The sequence below is a fragment of the Rhodnius prolixus genome, unplaced genomic scaffold (genome assembly GCF_049639745.1).
Source record: "Rhodnius prolixus isolate KJV_2025 unplaced genomic scaffold, Rpr scaffold_12, whole genome shotgun sequence".
In the NCBI taxonomy this organism is placed as follows: Eukaryota; Metazoa; Arthropoda; class Insecta; order Hemiptera; family Reduviidae; genus Rhodnius; species Rhodnius prolixus.
This window is the reverse complement of record NW_027411635.1, coordinates 12392480-12408233: the sequence shown is the minus strand read 5'-3', so window position 1 is coordinate 12408233 and position 15754 is coordinate 12392480. Positions and strand designations below refer to the sequence as shown.

The window sequence follows — 15754 nt, the reverse complement described above, 5'->3', positions numbered from 1 at the left end:
GAAACTTCAGGACAATACAGAACGTATTTCTGCGACAGACTCTCCACGGCGCACTGGAATTGACTCACTCCACGGAGACTGCGTCCATTATCCACCGGTACACTCCAATATCCAAAATCGTCTACTCAAACTCCTTTCTACCCTAGACTGCCATCCCAATCCACTATGCCACGACATAGCCTCCTATAGATCCTTCTACAACATACAGACACAGAAGACTAAAACATATCCTACTCTAACTCTCTACACTAGCTGCAGGTTTTTCCTCTCCTTTTTTCCTGCATTCCAATCCTCCTCACCTAACTTTTCTCTTACTTCACTAGATAAGAAGGTTAAAATGTATTGTGCATTGTACTTCATTATTTATTATTTATGTTTTGTATATATTTATTGAAATAAATATTTATTCATTCATTTATTCAAAAAATCAAAATCAAAATATGCAGCGAACTTAATATTTCGTTTTGATGCTACCATCGGACCCTGACTTAGTTAGCGATTAAAATAACTCAACTAAGTTATCTTAGATTTTATGGGAAAAAAATTCCCAACTTGGTATCCACATTTCATTGATGAAGATCCATATCTTGTATTTGTAAAATGTGTGAGGCAGTAGTTAAATTTGCCTCTTAATTCTGAAATTCTAATAACTGGAAATCCATCTTTACTCCATGGATTTTACATAAACTTCGCGTATCCCAATTGCAAATTTATAGATATATTTATCATTAATGTTGGTGAGAATTCTAAGTGGCGCAAAGATTCGAAGTTTGGTGTAAATTTGTGAAATTAGAACCTTGAAAATAGCTAAAGAAAAAGGACATGTGAGTGTGCTTTTGGCCCTTTAAAAAGTGATCAAGGAAAGAAATAGGTGAAATATCATAATTATAACCGAGGTTTTACTAAAATGGCTAACAATAAAAATATGTTGTATTTCAACTTACTTACGTATCAAATTTTCCTCATGTCCAGTTGCACACATTTTTACTTGCACAGGAACAAACAGGATATCATGTTACGAAGTACGTAGATCAATATGGTGGAAGAAGTAGCGTAGCGGTAGCGCTTGGTTATTTAGAAATCTGTCGTCTCCTTTCCTCTTTAACTGGACACATACAAATTTTGAAAAAAAAAAAAAAAATTTAAGCGACATCTTTTAAATTAATTGTTTTCATAAAAAATTTAAATTTTATAACAAGTCCTTGAGAAAATTAATTTCACTAAATCTTAATTAGAATTAAGAATTAATGAACACCACAAAGAGACATTACAATAGCAAATACAGTCGAACCTCCTACAAAAGGACACTCTCACTAGCGACCACCTCCATTTACGGACAGTTTTTTGGATTTCCCCGTTTTACCCCTATACACTTTACACTATACCGCGGACATGGATTTTGGGGAACGCGGATTATATGTTTCACCTCCCACCAACGACCACCTTATTATTAAAAGTTCTATTTGACGCGGTGATCAAAATAATTATCCCCTCTCAAGTTTTTTTTTTTTTTTTCTGGTTTTTCCTAAAGTTTCCTATATAAGCTCCATACATCTTGTACCCATTTTAATTATTTTTCAATATAACTTTAGACAAACGACATTATTTTTACCGATAAGTCTCTCAAACGAAAGTGGTTAACTCTAGAAGAGAAAATAAATGTGTTGGGAACATTTTGCAAAAACCAAATCGAGCCGAACTTGCCGAAAGGTTTGTTCTATTTTTCTAATAATAGATGATAGTATGATGAAAATTTTACCATAAATTATTATTGTTACGAATAAATGTGATGATTAACATAAAAATTGTTATAAAAATTATTAAATAAGTCAATAATATGTATTAAGAAAAATTTGATGCATATCATACAGCTAAATAATAATGCAATTACAGTGGAACCTCGCATAACGAGCACCTCGCTTAACGAGTAATTCGCATAACGAGTAAAACAAATTGATTCTTATAGCGAGCGATGTTTCGCATAACGATAGTTTTCTAATGACATTTCGCTGACTGCGCAGTTTTCGCTGACTCATCGAAAACTGCGCATTCTTCGATTAGTCATTCCTGTTTACGCATATGCGTTTCATATTCTCCACGTATCTAATGCACTGATACAGTCGAAACCGAACTTCACCGAATGAGTGGTGTATAGGGAAAGTCCATATAGTGACATTTGTGTTTCGTACGAAAACTCCAGGATCGTCAACAGACGAAAAAGAATTTAAAGCAAGCCGTGGGTGGTTTGAAAAATTCAAAAAAAGAACCGGCATTCACAGCGTTATGAGGCACGGTGAAGCAGCAAGTTCCGATAAGAAGGCAGCTGAGAACTACGTCAGCGACTTCAAAAAACTTTTGATTTCCGAGGGTTACTTGCCCCAACAAATTTTTAACTGTGACGAGACAGGTCTCTTTTGGAAGAAAATGCCCAAGCGAACCTACATAACAGAAGAAGAAAAAGCATTACCCGGCCACAAGCCCATGAAAGATCGCCTCACGTTGCTGTTTTGTGCTAATGCAAGCGGTGACTTGAAAATTAAACCATTGCTGGTGTATCATTCGGAAACTCCACGAGCCTTTAAGAAATGCAACATCCACAAGAACAAACTAAATGTAATGTGGAAAGCCAATAACAAGGCTTGGGTGACACGTGACATTTTTGTTGAATGGATAAATGAAGTGTTTGGTCCTTCTGTGAAAAAATATTTATTGGAGATGAATCTGCCGCTCCATGCGTTGCTTGTACTGGACAATGCTCCCGCTCATCCTCCAAGTCTACAAAATGATCTTCTTGACGAATTTCAATTTATCAAAATTCAATATCTGCCTCCTAATACTACACCGTTACTTCAGCCTATGGATCAACAAGTAATTTCCAACTTTAAGAAACTGTACACTAAAGGTCTCTTTGAACATTGTTTTGAGGTGACTGAAGAGACAAACCTTACTTTGCGAGAATTTTGGAAATACCACTTCCATATTGTTACATCCCTCAAGATAATCGACAAGGCGTGGGACGGGGTTACCAAAAAAACTCTAATTTCTGCATGGAAGAAGCTCTGGCCTGAAATCCTAGTCGAATCTGGTTTTGAGGCGATTGAATCCGAACCTGTGGAATCTCTAGATAATGAAATTGTGTCTTTGGCCACGGATATGGGATTGACAGTTGATAAAGATGATATTGATGAGCTTGTAGCAGATCATAGTCAAGAGCTATCCACAGAGGAACTTGTTGAGTTGCAACACATTTCACAACAAGAATTGGTGGAAGAGAATTTATTAGACAAAGAGGAGAAAATATCAGAGAAACAACAATCTTCCAGCGCAATAAGAGAAATGTTGAAAGCATGGGAAACTGTTGCAACACACGTAGAAAACTATCACCCGAATAAGGCTGTGGCTATGCGATCTATAAATTTATTTAATGATAATGCTGTGTCACATTTTGAAGACATTTTGAAGCGACGGCAGAAACAAGGAACATTGGACAAATTTATAATTAAAAAGGATTAATTATGAATGTACATATTTATCTCAATTAATATATGTAATTTATATTATATTACATCATATGTACATATGTATATAATTTTTTCGAAATAAATGTTATAAAAAAAAATTTTATCAATATTTTTTTTGCATGGAACCAATTATCCTCTTTTATTTTAATTTAAATGAAAAAAATTGTTTCGCTTAACGAGTATTTCGCTTAACGAGTAAGGTTCTGGAACGAATTATGCTCGTTAAGCGAGGTTCGACTGTATGCAAGTTTTTAAATCAATTAATAATAAACAATTTTTAAATAGATGTTTGGAAAAAACCCATATTTTTTCATTAAAAAACTTGCCTACCTCCTCCTAACGGCCACCTCCAAACAGCGACTGTATACGATCATCAAGATTGTTGAAACGATCTCAAATCGACCTAAAGAAAAAAGAAGTTGTAACTTCTATCTTAAATTTTTTTCCAAATAAATGCGAACAATTTAATCATAATATGTGAAATTTAATTAAAAGAATTTTTAATGATGCAAAAATAAAATTATAGAAATGGAATCTGTAAAAATTCGAACTTACCATAAGTATAAAAGTGACTTGTATCTAGAATTAAAAATTTTTTGAATGATTCAGTGTTTTATTCATATTTTAACAAAATACGGGAAAATACCTTCATCAATTGTTGTGCCCGTGTTCAATAAAAGAAGCAATCTGTTGAAATACAGGTAAAGTCACAGAAAGAACAGGGTCTCCAACTTATCTTAAGCACTGAGTCATACTTTGGCGACTTACTTATCTCAACAATGAGTCATTCTGTAGAGATTAAATCTGTAAAGTTACATTACAAATATAAAGAAAATTTAAAAAAAAAAAAGACTTTAAAAGAGTTAAGAAAACTTACAGCTATTTTTATTGTATGAAAATTTTGTGTTCACTTGCAATTTTTATAAAGTGAAAATTCTTTTATTTAATTTTAAAGATACCTTCATTACGTAAACTATAATAAAGGGTAAAGTCTTGTGATTTTGCCAAACATCATTCCATTTACGTAACCAAAATTTTGATCTTTTTCTTGCTTTTGTTTGTTGCAGGACACTATAATTGAAATAGTACTAATAGTGAATAAGCAAAATGCTGTCGAGACAAACCTGCTCTTTGAACAGTACATGGTATAAACAGACAAGTTAACCCAGAAATCTGCGTAAATATAATTATTTCTTTTGAAAGCTTCTCAAAAATTGTGAAACAAGAAATGTAAAAGAAATAAGGAAATTTTTTTGGAATAATGGTGATCATTTATTGTAAGTAATTCATTATAATTTATCTCAACTTACCTTAACTATGGTGAGCTTCAGTGACTGACTGCCATTTTGAAAGATTGTAATGCGAAAAAGAAGTGGTAACTTTTTTTTTTGTTATGAGATCAATGCTGCCAATCAATTTTTTTTTTAAAGTGAAAATAACTGAACTTATTCGTTTTTCGGGAATTTTTGTTTTGTTCCTGTGAGCTATATTGGGGAAAAAACACAAGAATCGTTATTTTTTGGTTCTGTAATTTTATTTTATAATTTTTTTTAAAAAATGCCTAGAAATACTAGTAGATTTGTGTCATATATTGGTTGGTATTATAACAGGTTTGCAAGCTAATTCACATACGTATATCTCTTTGTTTTAGATAAAAGAGATTTTGACTTTTTAAAGAATTCTAACATTTCAAATCTCAAATATTATGTTAAGACTCATTTGTATTGTACTTTAATTTACAGAACTTTTGTTTTTTTTTAACATACAAAGAGTTCGCCTTTAATTAAGAACCAAAATGGCATCTCGAAATTTCTATTAGGTTATGGGGCCGAGGCCCACAAAAAACTAAAAACTTATTGCAATACAAGGTTTGATTCCCGGTCTAGGCCTTGGTTATTATTTAAGGTTTAATTTGAGGAATGTGTATAGTATAAAGTACGTTAGAGAGTCGGCTCCGTCCAAGACGCCTAATTTGGGTAGTTGGACGTGAAGCCTACATGAAAAAATTGGACTATTATTATTTTAAGGAAGATTCTAGCAAAATGAATTATCGCTGTTACTGGAGTGGTATTTGTTATATTAAAACTGTCCGGTAGGACAGTTGTATAAGGGTTGATCGTCAAAAACTGCACGAAAAAGCGTAACGTTGAAAAACACCCAACTTTGACAATTTTTTTCTCTTTTTCTATAAAAGATAAAATTCCCAAATTTTCTTTAAAATAAAGGGCAAACCCTCCTTTATAACTGTAATTTTTTTGCAACAACCCAGATCTAATAGGTTTCGAGAAATTGAAATAAGTAGTACTAACAAATAAATTAGAACATAATTATAATAGTACTTCTAATAATTATTTGAACAGCATAAATTTTGGAATTTTAGGCACGTCATCTCACAAATTTAACTATTATTCGCATTTTATTGCCGATAATTTTACTATTAAACTAAACTGCCCATCAAATAATCAAAAATCAAGTTGCTGGATACAAAACACAACTTTGTACAAAAAATAAAACTTAAATCCAACTCAAGTGAAGGATACAATAAGTATCGTTTTGAAAATAAGGACACAGCGTCTTGGCAATCATTTTGTCGTCCCGGTTATGAGATAAACTAAAGAAATATGGTAAATATTTTACTCTGAACACAAAATTTGAAATTATATATAAATTATAATTATTCCAGGAATCGCTGGAAGGATATTCTTAACGCGACGAGCATTTCTAAGAGCGCCAAAAACTGTGTCCATGATGGAATGTATATCAGGAAATAATAGCTACTACCGTGAATATTCTGTTGTCCTCAGAAGTTTTGGACTACTTACGAACTGGTAAGGCGGTATTGTGTTTTGATTCAGTCTAAAATAAAATTCCTTACAAGTTTCTTACAAGTGGGTCATTTTTTTAATTTTTTGCCCAAAAACTTTTGCTGGTGGGTCACATCACTTCTATTTTATTACATTACACATTATCTCAGATCACAGAAAATAAAAAATAAACAAAATTGCAGATAGGATAAACCAAATAATATCTTAAATAGATAATTACAAATTTATTATCATCAAATCCATAATTACAACTTGAAAGTTCATCATAAATTTTAGTAGAAAAGTACATGTTGAAACATGTCCTCGTTACGTATTAATAGAATTTCATCACATTTTGTAACACATTTCAATATCTCTTACAGTTACATTACAGTTATAACTTACAGTTTAAAATTTTAAATAACTTACAGTATAAGGGTTGATTAAACGCCAAAAGGTACACAAATCAGCTGATTACTAGCTAGTACCCAACATTTCATTCATGCTTAGTTGATATAATTTAAGTAATTTTGCTGCATTAACTTTTCCTTCACATTTTTTAGAATTTATTAGATGTCACAGACCCTTATACTGGCCATTTTCATCTACAAAATATTTGTTTAAGTAACACTGTAGATTGACTTTAATATCTATTAATCTATAATAATCAAACTATTAATTACAGGTTAAAAAGAAAACGTTATAAAAAAATAAAAAAAATTATGAGGCTAAAAAATTCAAAAACTTTTTTAAAAAATGCTTACACCAACATACATCAATGATTTTGTTTATTTTATTTATTTATTTTATTTTTAAATGAAAATTGTCGGTTTAAGTTCATTCTTCGATTAATAAACAACTGGGAGAATGTAATTGTTACTACATAAAGATGCAGAAGTCAAACGTTTATAACAATAGGTAATAATTATCTGGCTTTATCGCAAATAATATAGTTTTCTTCAATTACATTCTCCATCTAGGTGTTCTTCCCACAATGTTGTATATATGTAATATAAAATAAATGAGATATGCATATTTTTAGGACAGCTAATTATTCCAGTATTTTACTATAAGTAAAATTAGGGGGACTAAATTAAATTACAATTGAGAAATGAATAATTATTGTTGCATAATCTACTTGTTATTAACTGTGAGTTATTTGTGCTCACGAATATTTCGGTAAGACGAATTCAAGACTGAAATATTCTTTTAAATCCGTGATTCAAATTTAAACAGTAGCCGACTCTAAATTTGTCTTTTTCTATTTTAACATGTGACAACTTCAGAATAAAGGGCATATTTAAGATAAATCAGAAGAATAATTTGGAATAGTGTTAAAATAAAGTACCTATTTAATAACGAAGATATGATATACATTTTATCATAATTATAACAAAAAAATATTATGAACGAACTGGCCAGCTGTGACATCTAATAAATTCTAAAAAATGTGAAGGAAAAGTTAATGCAGCAAAATTACTTTAATTATATCAACTAAGCATGAATGAAATGTTGAGTACTAGCTAGTAATCAGCTGATTTGTGTACCTTTTGGCGATTAATCAACCCTTATACTTAACTTTTTAAACTGTAAGTTTTTGTTAAGGAGATTTTTGTACTTTTTATAAGCACCCTTTAATTCGTTGGGAAGAATACCTACTGACTGTCGTAATTAAGATTAAGGGACACTAAAATTTTCCCAGTGGGGTCGATCACTAGGTGACCCGCGGGGTCATAGGTTGCCGACCACTGGTCTGGTTGCTACAAAATAAGTATGTGCAAAATTTGTGATTTACATGGAAAATGAAGATTTGAACCATTTATTCAGATTCTGCTACGAAAGCAAATATTTTCAAATTTTTATTTTAATTATTACGATCTACTTTACTACGGACAACCATTCCAAAATTAGCGACGTCTACAACAAGAATGTGTTGTAGTTTAAAACAATATGCGTCATACTTAACAATAAACATTTTGTAACATAAAGCTGTAAACAATTGGTCACAACTCTAAATACTTGTTTATACTTGAAAATAATCAAATAAATAAATTAATTTCAAAATAATATTTCTAAAGTTTATTTAGAAAAGGTATTTATGACGTTAAGGATCAAATTCTAAACAATGATAGAGTCTATTCTTAAGTTACTATTTCATTTAATTGATATGACGTCAAATCCTAGCTAGTGAAAGTTCCGATAAGCAATTTAAATAAATATATTTATTAATCATGAAAAGTACGGCTTTGTTTCAGCTAAATCAGTCACATGTTTCGTTATTTAATTTAATATCACGTTCTAAGTAATTTTCATTAAATTAGCTAATTTGTTTACATATTTCGAAATTGTTACATAAATGTGACTTTATTAATTAGCATAAGATTGTTTGTAAAATATTCATAAAATTAGAAATTTAAAGTTATTATTTATTTGTAATAGCTAGTGTGTATACCAGAGAAGTTGTGATTTAACTATAGAACTTTGTTTTCTACAAACATTATTATGAAATATTAGGGTTTATTGAATTGCTAATTTTATGAATTCATATGAATAATAATGAAAACCATTTTGTGAAGCTCATTAAAACTGTCCGGTAGGACAGTTGTATAAGGGTTGACCATCAAAAACTGCACGAAAAAGTGTAACGTTGAAAAACACCCAACTTTGACAATTTTTTTTATTTTTCTATAAAAGATAAAATTCCCAAATTTTCTTTAAATCTTACTCCAAATTCTCCTTTATAACTATAATTTTTTTGCAACCACCCAGATCTAATAGGTTTCGAGAAAAAAGTTGCCGAAAATGAGCAAAAACGGCTTTTTCAAAAAATGTTCTTGTTCTTGTTCTTCTTCTTCTTGTTGTTCTTGTTGTTGTTCTTGTTACCTTTTTTGTAAACAACGTAGCGCCTAAACGCGTGAACCGATTTTCATGAATGAGGTGTCATTCGATTCGGAACTTTATGTAGATGTGCCTTTTGGGGGTCTCGGCCCTGTACATCGAATGGGAGAGGAGTTAGCCCCCTTTATGTAAGGCCCCCTCCAAAATTATTATTACTAATTACTCTGTAAATCTTGGCCCTATTTTGATAAAATTTGGTAGGATGATAGGGTTAGGGCTCCCCTACCTAACAATAAAGCGACGATCTGCTCTTACACTTATTAAGGGGAAGTATAGCAATCGTTTCAAATTATCGACACGTGAACCGATTTTCATGAATGAATCGAAATTTTGTACAGATTTGTACTTTAAAAGTCTCGACGCTATGCCTCATAAGGAGGGGAGTTTGCCCCACCCAAATAAGGCCCTTTCTAAAACTATTATTACCAATATTTCTACAAAGCTTAACCCGATTTTGATAAAATTTAGCACGAAGAAGTGATTAAAGCTCCTCTACGTGGCTGTGAAGTGCCATCATGCTCTTACACCTACTAAGAGGAAGTACTGCAATCGTTAAAATTATCAATGAGTGAACCGATTTACATCAATGAATTGTCGTTCGATTCAAAATCTTTGCCTTTTAGAAAGAAGTACTGTAATCGCAGTTTATTTTTCTTGCTCCTCTTAAAAGGAAGTACTGAAATCGCAGTTTAATTTTGCTATTTACGTACAAATACCTTCCTATTTTATATAAAAAGGCTTTCTCAAAAAAAATGTTATTGAGGATGGTTTGGGAACCGCAACTATAACCATTCTTTAAAAAGATCTCTCCAGTGGTAGTTACGGTTCCGATTTAACACCTTATCAGGTTATAATGATAGAATAGCTTATTCCAAATTTTAAAAAAATCCAATCTGTAAAGCAGATATGTAACTTTGCTAATAGACAAAAAGGAAAATCTGTCCAAAAGGTACAAAAATCTCCTTAACAAAAACTTACAGTTTAAAAAGTTAAGTATAAGGGTTGATTAAACGCCAAAAGGTACACAAATCAGCAAGTACCCAACATTTCATTAATACTTCATTGATATTATTTAAGTAATTTTACCGCATTAATTTTCATTAATATTTTTTAAGAATTTATTAGATGTCACATACCCTTATGCTGGCCAGTTCATTCATAATAGTTATAATTGTGATAAAATGTATATTATATCTTCGTATAAATAGGTACTTTATTTTAACTCTATTCCAAATTATTCTTCTGATTCTGAAGTTGTCACATATACATGCATGTTAAATTAGAAAAAGACAAATTTAGAGCCGGCTACTGTTTAAATTTGAATCACGGAGGATTTAAAGCATTTTTTCAGTCTTGAATTCGTCTTACCGAAATATTCGTGAGGACAAATAACACACAGTTAATAACAAGTAGATTATTCAACATTATTTATTCATTTCTCAATTGTAATTTAATTTAGTTCCCCTAATTTTACTTATGGTAAAATACTGGAATAATTAGCTGTCCTAAAAATATGCATATCTTATTTATTTTATATTACATATACACAACATTGTGGGAAGAACACCTAGATGGAGAATGTAATTGAAGAAAACTATATTATTTACGATAAAGCCAGATTGACTACTTCATAAAATAACAATTACTTTATCGAAGAATGAACTTAAACCGACGATTTTTATTTAAAAATAAAAATAAATAAAATCATTGATGTAAGTTGGTGTAAGCAATTTTTAAAAAAGTTTATGAATTTTTTAGCCTCATATTTTTTTATTTTTTATAACGTTTTCTTTTTCACCAGTGATTAATAGTTTGATTATTATAGATAAATAGATATTACAGTCAATCTAAGTTAAATGGTGTGCTACTTGAACAAATATTTTGTAGATGAAAATGGCCAGCATAAGGGTATGTGACATCTAATAAATTCTTAAAAAATATTAATGAAAATTAATGCGGTAAAATTACTTAAATAATATCAATGAAGTATTAATGAAATGTTGGGTACTCGCTGATTTGTGTATCGTACCTTTTGGCGTTTAATCAACCCTTATACTTAACTTTTTAAACTGTAAGTTTTTGTTAAGGAGATTAGGTATACTTAGAACTAGTTATTTCCAAATTGATTGTTTGTCTGTCGTACTATTATTGTTAATATTTTTCTCACAAGTTACCGTGTTTTTATAAATTGTTTAATTGTTTTTTTTTAATGATTTTAGGCGCGTCAGCTTTTTTCAATGCACTGCCGGCCTTCTGACAGTGTTCTCTTGTTTTAAACAACACTGTCCATCACCGGGACAGTGGGCTGTAAGAAGCTCCTAGGATGAGAAAAAAATCTGAGGGCCAGCAGCTGGGATTCGAACCCGGGACTTCTGCGTGGGAGTCCAATGCGCTCAACCGCATAGCTAATCTCTTCCCTGTTTTAACAAATACTAGCATTTTTTGATTACTTTTATTGAGAGTCTTTGTTTTAATCATAGACTTATTTATATTTATTTATTTTTCTATTTTCTGTCTGTTTATAGCTAGTGCTCTGATTTTTGTTCTATTTTGATTTTGGTACATGAAAAAAGGCATGGTTTCGTTTATTTAAGGCATAGCTTTTTCTAAGCTTAACCAATCCTTCCTATCCAATCCAAGCTTCACCAATCGAACCTATTCTTGGTGAAGGATGAAATGAATTGTTAGACTCATTTGACTTCTATTGGGGTTGGTGATGATTTATAAAGCAAAGTAAAGTAGCTACAAGCGCTATTTGAACTTGGGATCTACCACTTACAAATCCACATTCATGACCACTACACCAACACCTGCGCCCTGTATTTATTCATTATATTCGCCAAAGCAATTCACACCATGAAGGTAAAATGGCATCAATTTACATTTCTACAATTTACACGATGGTTACTAACTGCAATGTTTGCATCTTGTGGCGGGTGTGTAACTCCGGCAATTACTCTCAGTAATCTAAAACTGTTAACAACAGCTTTGAAATTGTATAATTGAAGAGTTGAAACAGAAATAGCGAACACTTAGCTCCATATATTGTCACTGTAATCCAGGTGGATTTTGGCCGTCAAAAGAAATGATAACCACTGGGGATCACCGTCCTGCAGATGTTTTATCTTTCTAGCGAGTCGCCTCCCACTTGTGGGCCTGTTGGAAGATACCATTTCTGATAATATTTTATTGTCATCTAAATCCGCGACGACATCACCAATAATCCCACTGGAATATAATGTTTGGAATGGAAGTAGTAATCCAGGCAATCTAACTCGTAAGTTTTAAAAGTTTCGATGAAAACAATTCTTTGCTAATTTTTGCGTTTATATTACTAATTTTGAAATGAATTTGTCCAACGATACTTATGTTTGACATAATTTTTATAAGCAGACAATACTATTATTTTCATATAGATTAGATTAATCGCAAACTGACCTTTAATCCATATTAAGACATAACTAACACTGTTAGTAACCGTTTATAATATAACCTATACTAGTGTTTTAATTTTTTATTTTATTAATGATTTAAGGCGCTTCAAACATCTGAGGTTACTGGCACCAACAGCTTTTTTTAGTGCACTCCCGGTCACCGGACAGTGTTCTCTCGTTACAGACAACACTGTCGAACCACCGGGGACAGTGGAGCTGTAAGATGCTCCTAGGAGCAGAAAATTAAGGGCCAGCAGCTGGATTCGAACCCGGGACTTCCGTGTGGGAATCTAATACGCTGACCACATAGCTACACCGTACCCTACTCTGTCTTAATATGTTCTGGTTAGCTATACTGATGTTAAATTTGTTTATCAACTACACAAAATTTTCTGAAGCTTTTCATTTGTCAATTTTAAACAAAATTTGACGAGAATAAAATAGCTTTCTCTGTCTTAAGGGTACAATCAAGTGAATGGTGAACCGTACAATCAGTGCAGCCTAAGAAGGAGCCATCAAAAGACCGAATGGTCCAAACACATCTCTACTTTGATAGATTACGAAATGTGATTAAATTAAATTTATTTGAAATTAACTTGCTCAAGTTGTTCAAAAAGCAATTTGTTCATAAAGTCAATTCAAAAAAATTGTCTATTAAACTCATCAACTTTTATATTAGTTGCTTTGAAGAACATTGTGTCTTATAAGCAAGATCTGTTTAAAGAAAAAATGAAAATAAATACATCTTTTCAATTATCACATAAAATGAAAAACTAAATAAATTTATATATTTTTTTTAAGAGGGGGTAAATGCCGTCAGGCACCGTCCGCCGAGGCGGGTGTGTGGGGCTTCACCCACTAAAAAACCCCTCTTTTTTCAGGAGAGTTTCCTCCACGGTATTTCTTCGGGAAGGCACCTCGTATATTAATCGTCACATTCTTGTAAACGGATACTTCTTATCTGTCGATCCTCTCCAGATCCTTCCTCTTCATCTTCTTAACATTCAAAGCGATGACATATCAATTTTCTTTACACCTCAGCATTACCTTCATCAACGTTTTAGGGACAATAACTTCTGTAACGTCCATAATGTTCTTCCTTTCCACGGGCCACCTCACGCAAAGTCAAAGAGTGTATGTTCAGCGTCGTCTCTAGATGAGTCTCCATAAATACAAGGCACCATCAGGGGCGTTTCCCCATGCGGGGGGCTAAGTATTCCATAAAACAGCCATACCCTGTCCAGGATTTGGGTCATGTAAAAGTCAACCTGAACGAACTTCCTTGTGGCCCATACTAGTGGTTCTGCTGCCAATCTGGCCGTCCATCTTTCCCGGCTCTGGTTGGCCCATCGGGACATTCCACTCCTGGTTTTACGTGTGCTTTGGCTAATTCTTTAGCTGTCCACGCATTCACGCCTTCTTCTTTGCGGAGGCCATTTCTATTGGTTATCATAGCTGCCAGAACTAAGGCAGCTGGCTCCGACACCGTCCGGCACGCCCTAATAATTCTTAGGACACCTTTGCACTGTAGCTAATATCTTTCTGTATTTATCCTTCCTGAGAGCATCCACCCAGATCCCGCCTTCATACAGTTTTACCGCTTCTGTTACTGGGATCAGTATTCGACATTTACCTAGGGCCGGGCACCCCATAAACAAATGAATATTAAGCTTCTAATTTTATAAACAATAAGAGAAGAAACAAACAAAGAATTGGAACAATACTAGCTATTCACCTTGTTGAGATAATAACATTTCGGAAGATAATCCATATTAGAAGCTTCCTTGTAATAACCAATAACTTAAGAATATTTTTTTTTTTTAAACACTTAATAATATACAAAAATATATTGTTCAGTATGGATTCATTCTTAATATTTAATAGATTAACTAAATAGTCACTGTTGGCATTGTATTTTAAAATGTACTGAATTAAATACCTATCTCTGTACAATGAAAGTTTTAAACATCGAAAAATAAAATGGTGAAGATCATCACTTTAATTAAAACAGCACAATGAACAAATATCATCCGGATTAAATTAATGTTTCTACAAAACTTTCGACCCATTAAACGCATTTGTGCTACCAGCCTAATATTTTCAATGTTGGAGTTAAATAAAAGGTAATTCTCTATTGAACTGAAAGAACAAATACTTCTCGAAAAAAGAGACCAAACGAAGAATTATATACGAAATCAATATCCTTGCTAAATGTATGATTAACAAAAAGCCTGAATTATATCATTTTAAATAATACAATCATTATATAATTATAATATAATTAAAAAATAAATTATAATTAATATTAGATGCAAAAATTTCAAAGATTGGATGTTTATAATGGTTGTTTACAGTGGTTAGTCATTCGATTTTTTTAAGTGCCCAGGCAAGCAATTCAGTGTTGTCTTTATTTACTTATTTCGAGGCTTTTTGTTTTATAAACATATTTAAGCTAACACAATGTTAAAGTAGTTTGTATTTTATAAGAATTGCTGTTCTAGTAATTTAGAAAAACAATTGTTGTGTTGATTCTGTAATCATAAAGTTATACTGAACAGCACGCAACAGCGAGTGAACTCAGCCTGAATCCACCTCCTAAATACGGTCATGAGCTGAGGCCTAAGCTGTTAAAAAAAGAGAGCTCTTTAAAGGAGAAAGCTCTGATTAGCCGAGGCATTAGATTAGATTAGATTAGACTAGGGCGGCCTCAGGGCCTACGCCACTTCGACCCCTTTGGATCTATTGTGGCTCCCCTCACTCTAAAGCTCACCCTTCAGACCTGTCCTTTAAATCAGACTCTTAATGCTGGAGAGCGGCTCTTAAGTAAAGTTCACCAGGCCTTGGTTTTTCCTTCCCGAGAAGTAATATCCTTAGACAGACAAGCCCCTCACACTGACACAACACGTGCAGTGCCGTTTCCTCCTCTTCCTAACAGAACCTATCATCTGCCAGGCCCATGCGATGCATGTGTTTTCTGAGCCTGCATGGGTCCAGTTAATAGTCCTACAATTATCCTTATAGCCCCACGGCCTTGACGGATTAATTCTGCAGTTAGCCTCAGCGAATAGCCTTTAATAAAGTCCTTCGCCTGTTTCTG

The 15754-nt window shown here is 32.6% G+C and overlaps 1 protein-coding gene and 1 long non-coding RNA gene across 5 annotated transcripts in view; one reads left to right on the top strand and one right to left on the bottom strand.

Moving 5' to 3' along the window:
- The window catches only part of LOC141462072 (uncharacterized), a 50647-nt gene extending 35742 nt beyond the window's left edge, over positions 1-14905 (top strand). The window contains exons 2-6 of one of the 3 annotated variants that reach the window (XR_012463095.1): positions 4589-4798; positions 6205-6349; positions 11443-12500; positions 12759-13002; positions 13118-14900. Coding sequence is in view for 1 of the 3 variants with exons in the window: in XM_074143670.1 (XP_073999771.1) it covers positions 6267-6349; positions 12286-12500; positions 12759-12775 (315 nt within the window). In the remaining 2 variants the exon portion in view is untranslated. Of the gene's footprint in view, positions 1-4588; positions 4799-6204; positions 6350-11442; positions 12501-12758; positions 13003-13117 lie in introns of all 3 variants that reach the window. The other 2 variants (XM_074143670.1, XR_012463096.1) reach the window with 2 other exon arrangements.
- Positions 898-4957, bottom strand: LOC141462075 (uncharacterized). Of its 2 annotated transcripts, none has more exons than XR_012463098.1 (4): positions 4832-4957; positions 4077-4325; positions 3852-3924; positions 898-1105 (listed from the first exon to the last, which is right to left on the bottom strand). It is a non-coding gene; the product is annotated as an uncharacterized lncRNA (long non-coding RNA). The 2 variants fall into 2 exon arrangements; XR_012463099.1 differs by having other exon boundaries at positions 4168-4325.
- Positions 14906-15754: the final 849 nt, after the last annotated feature.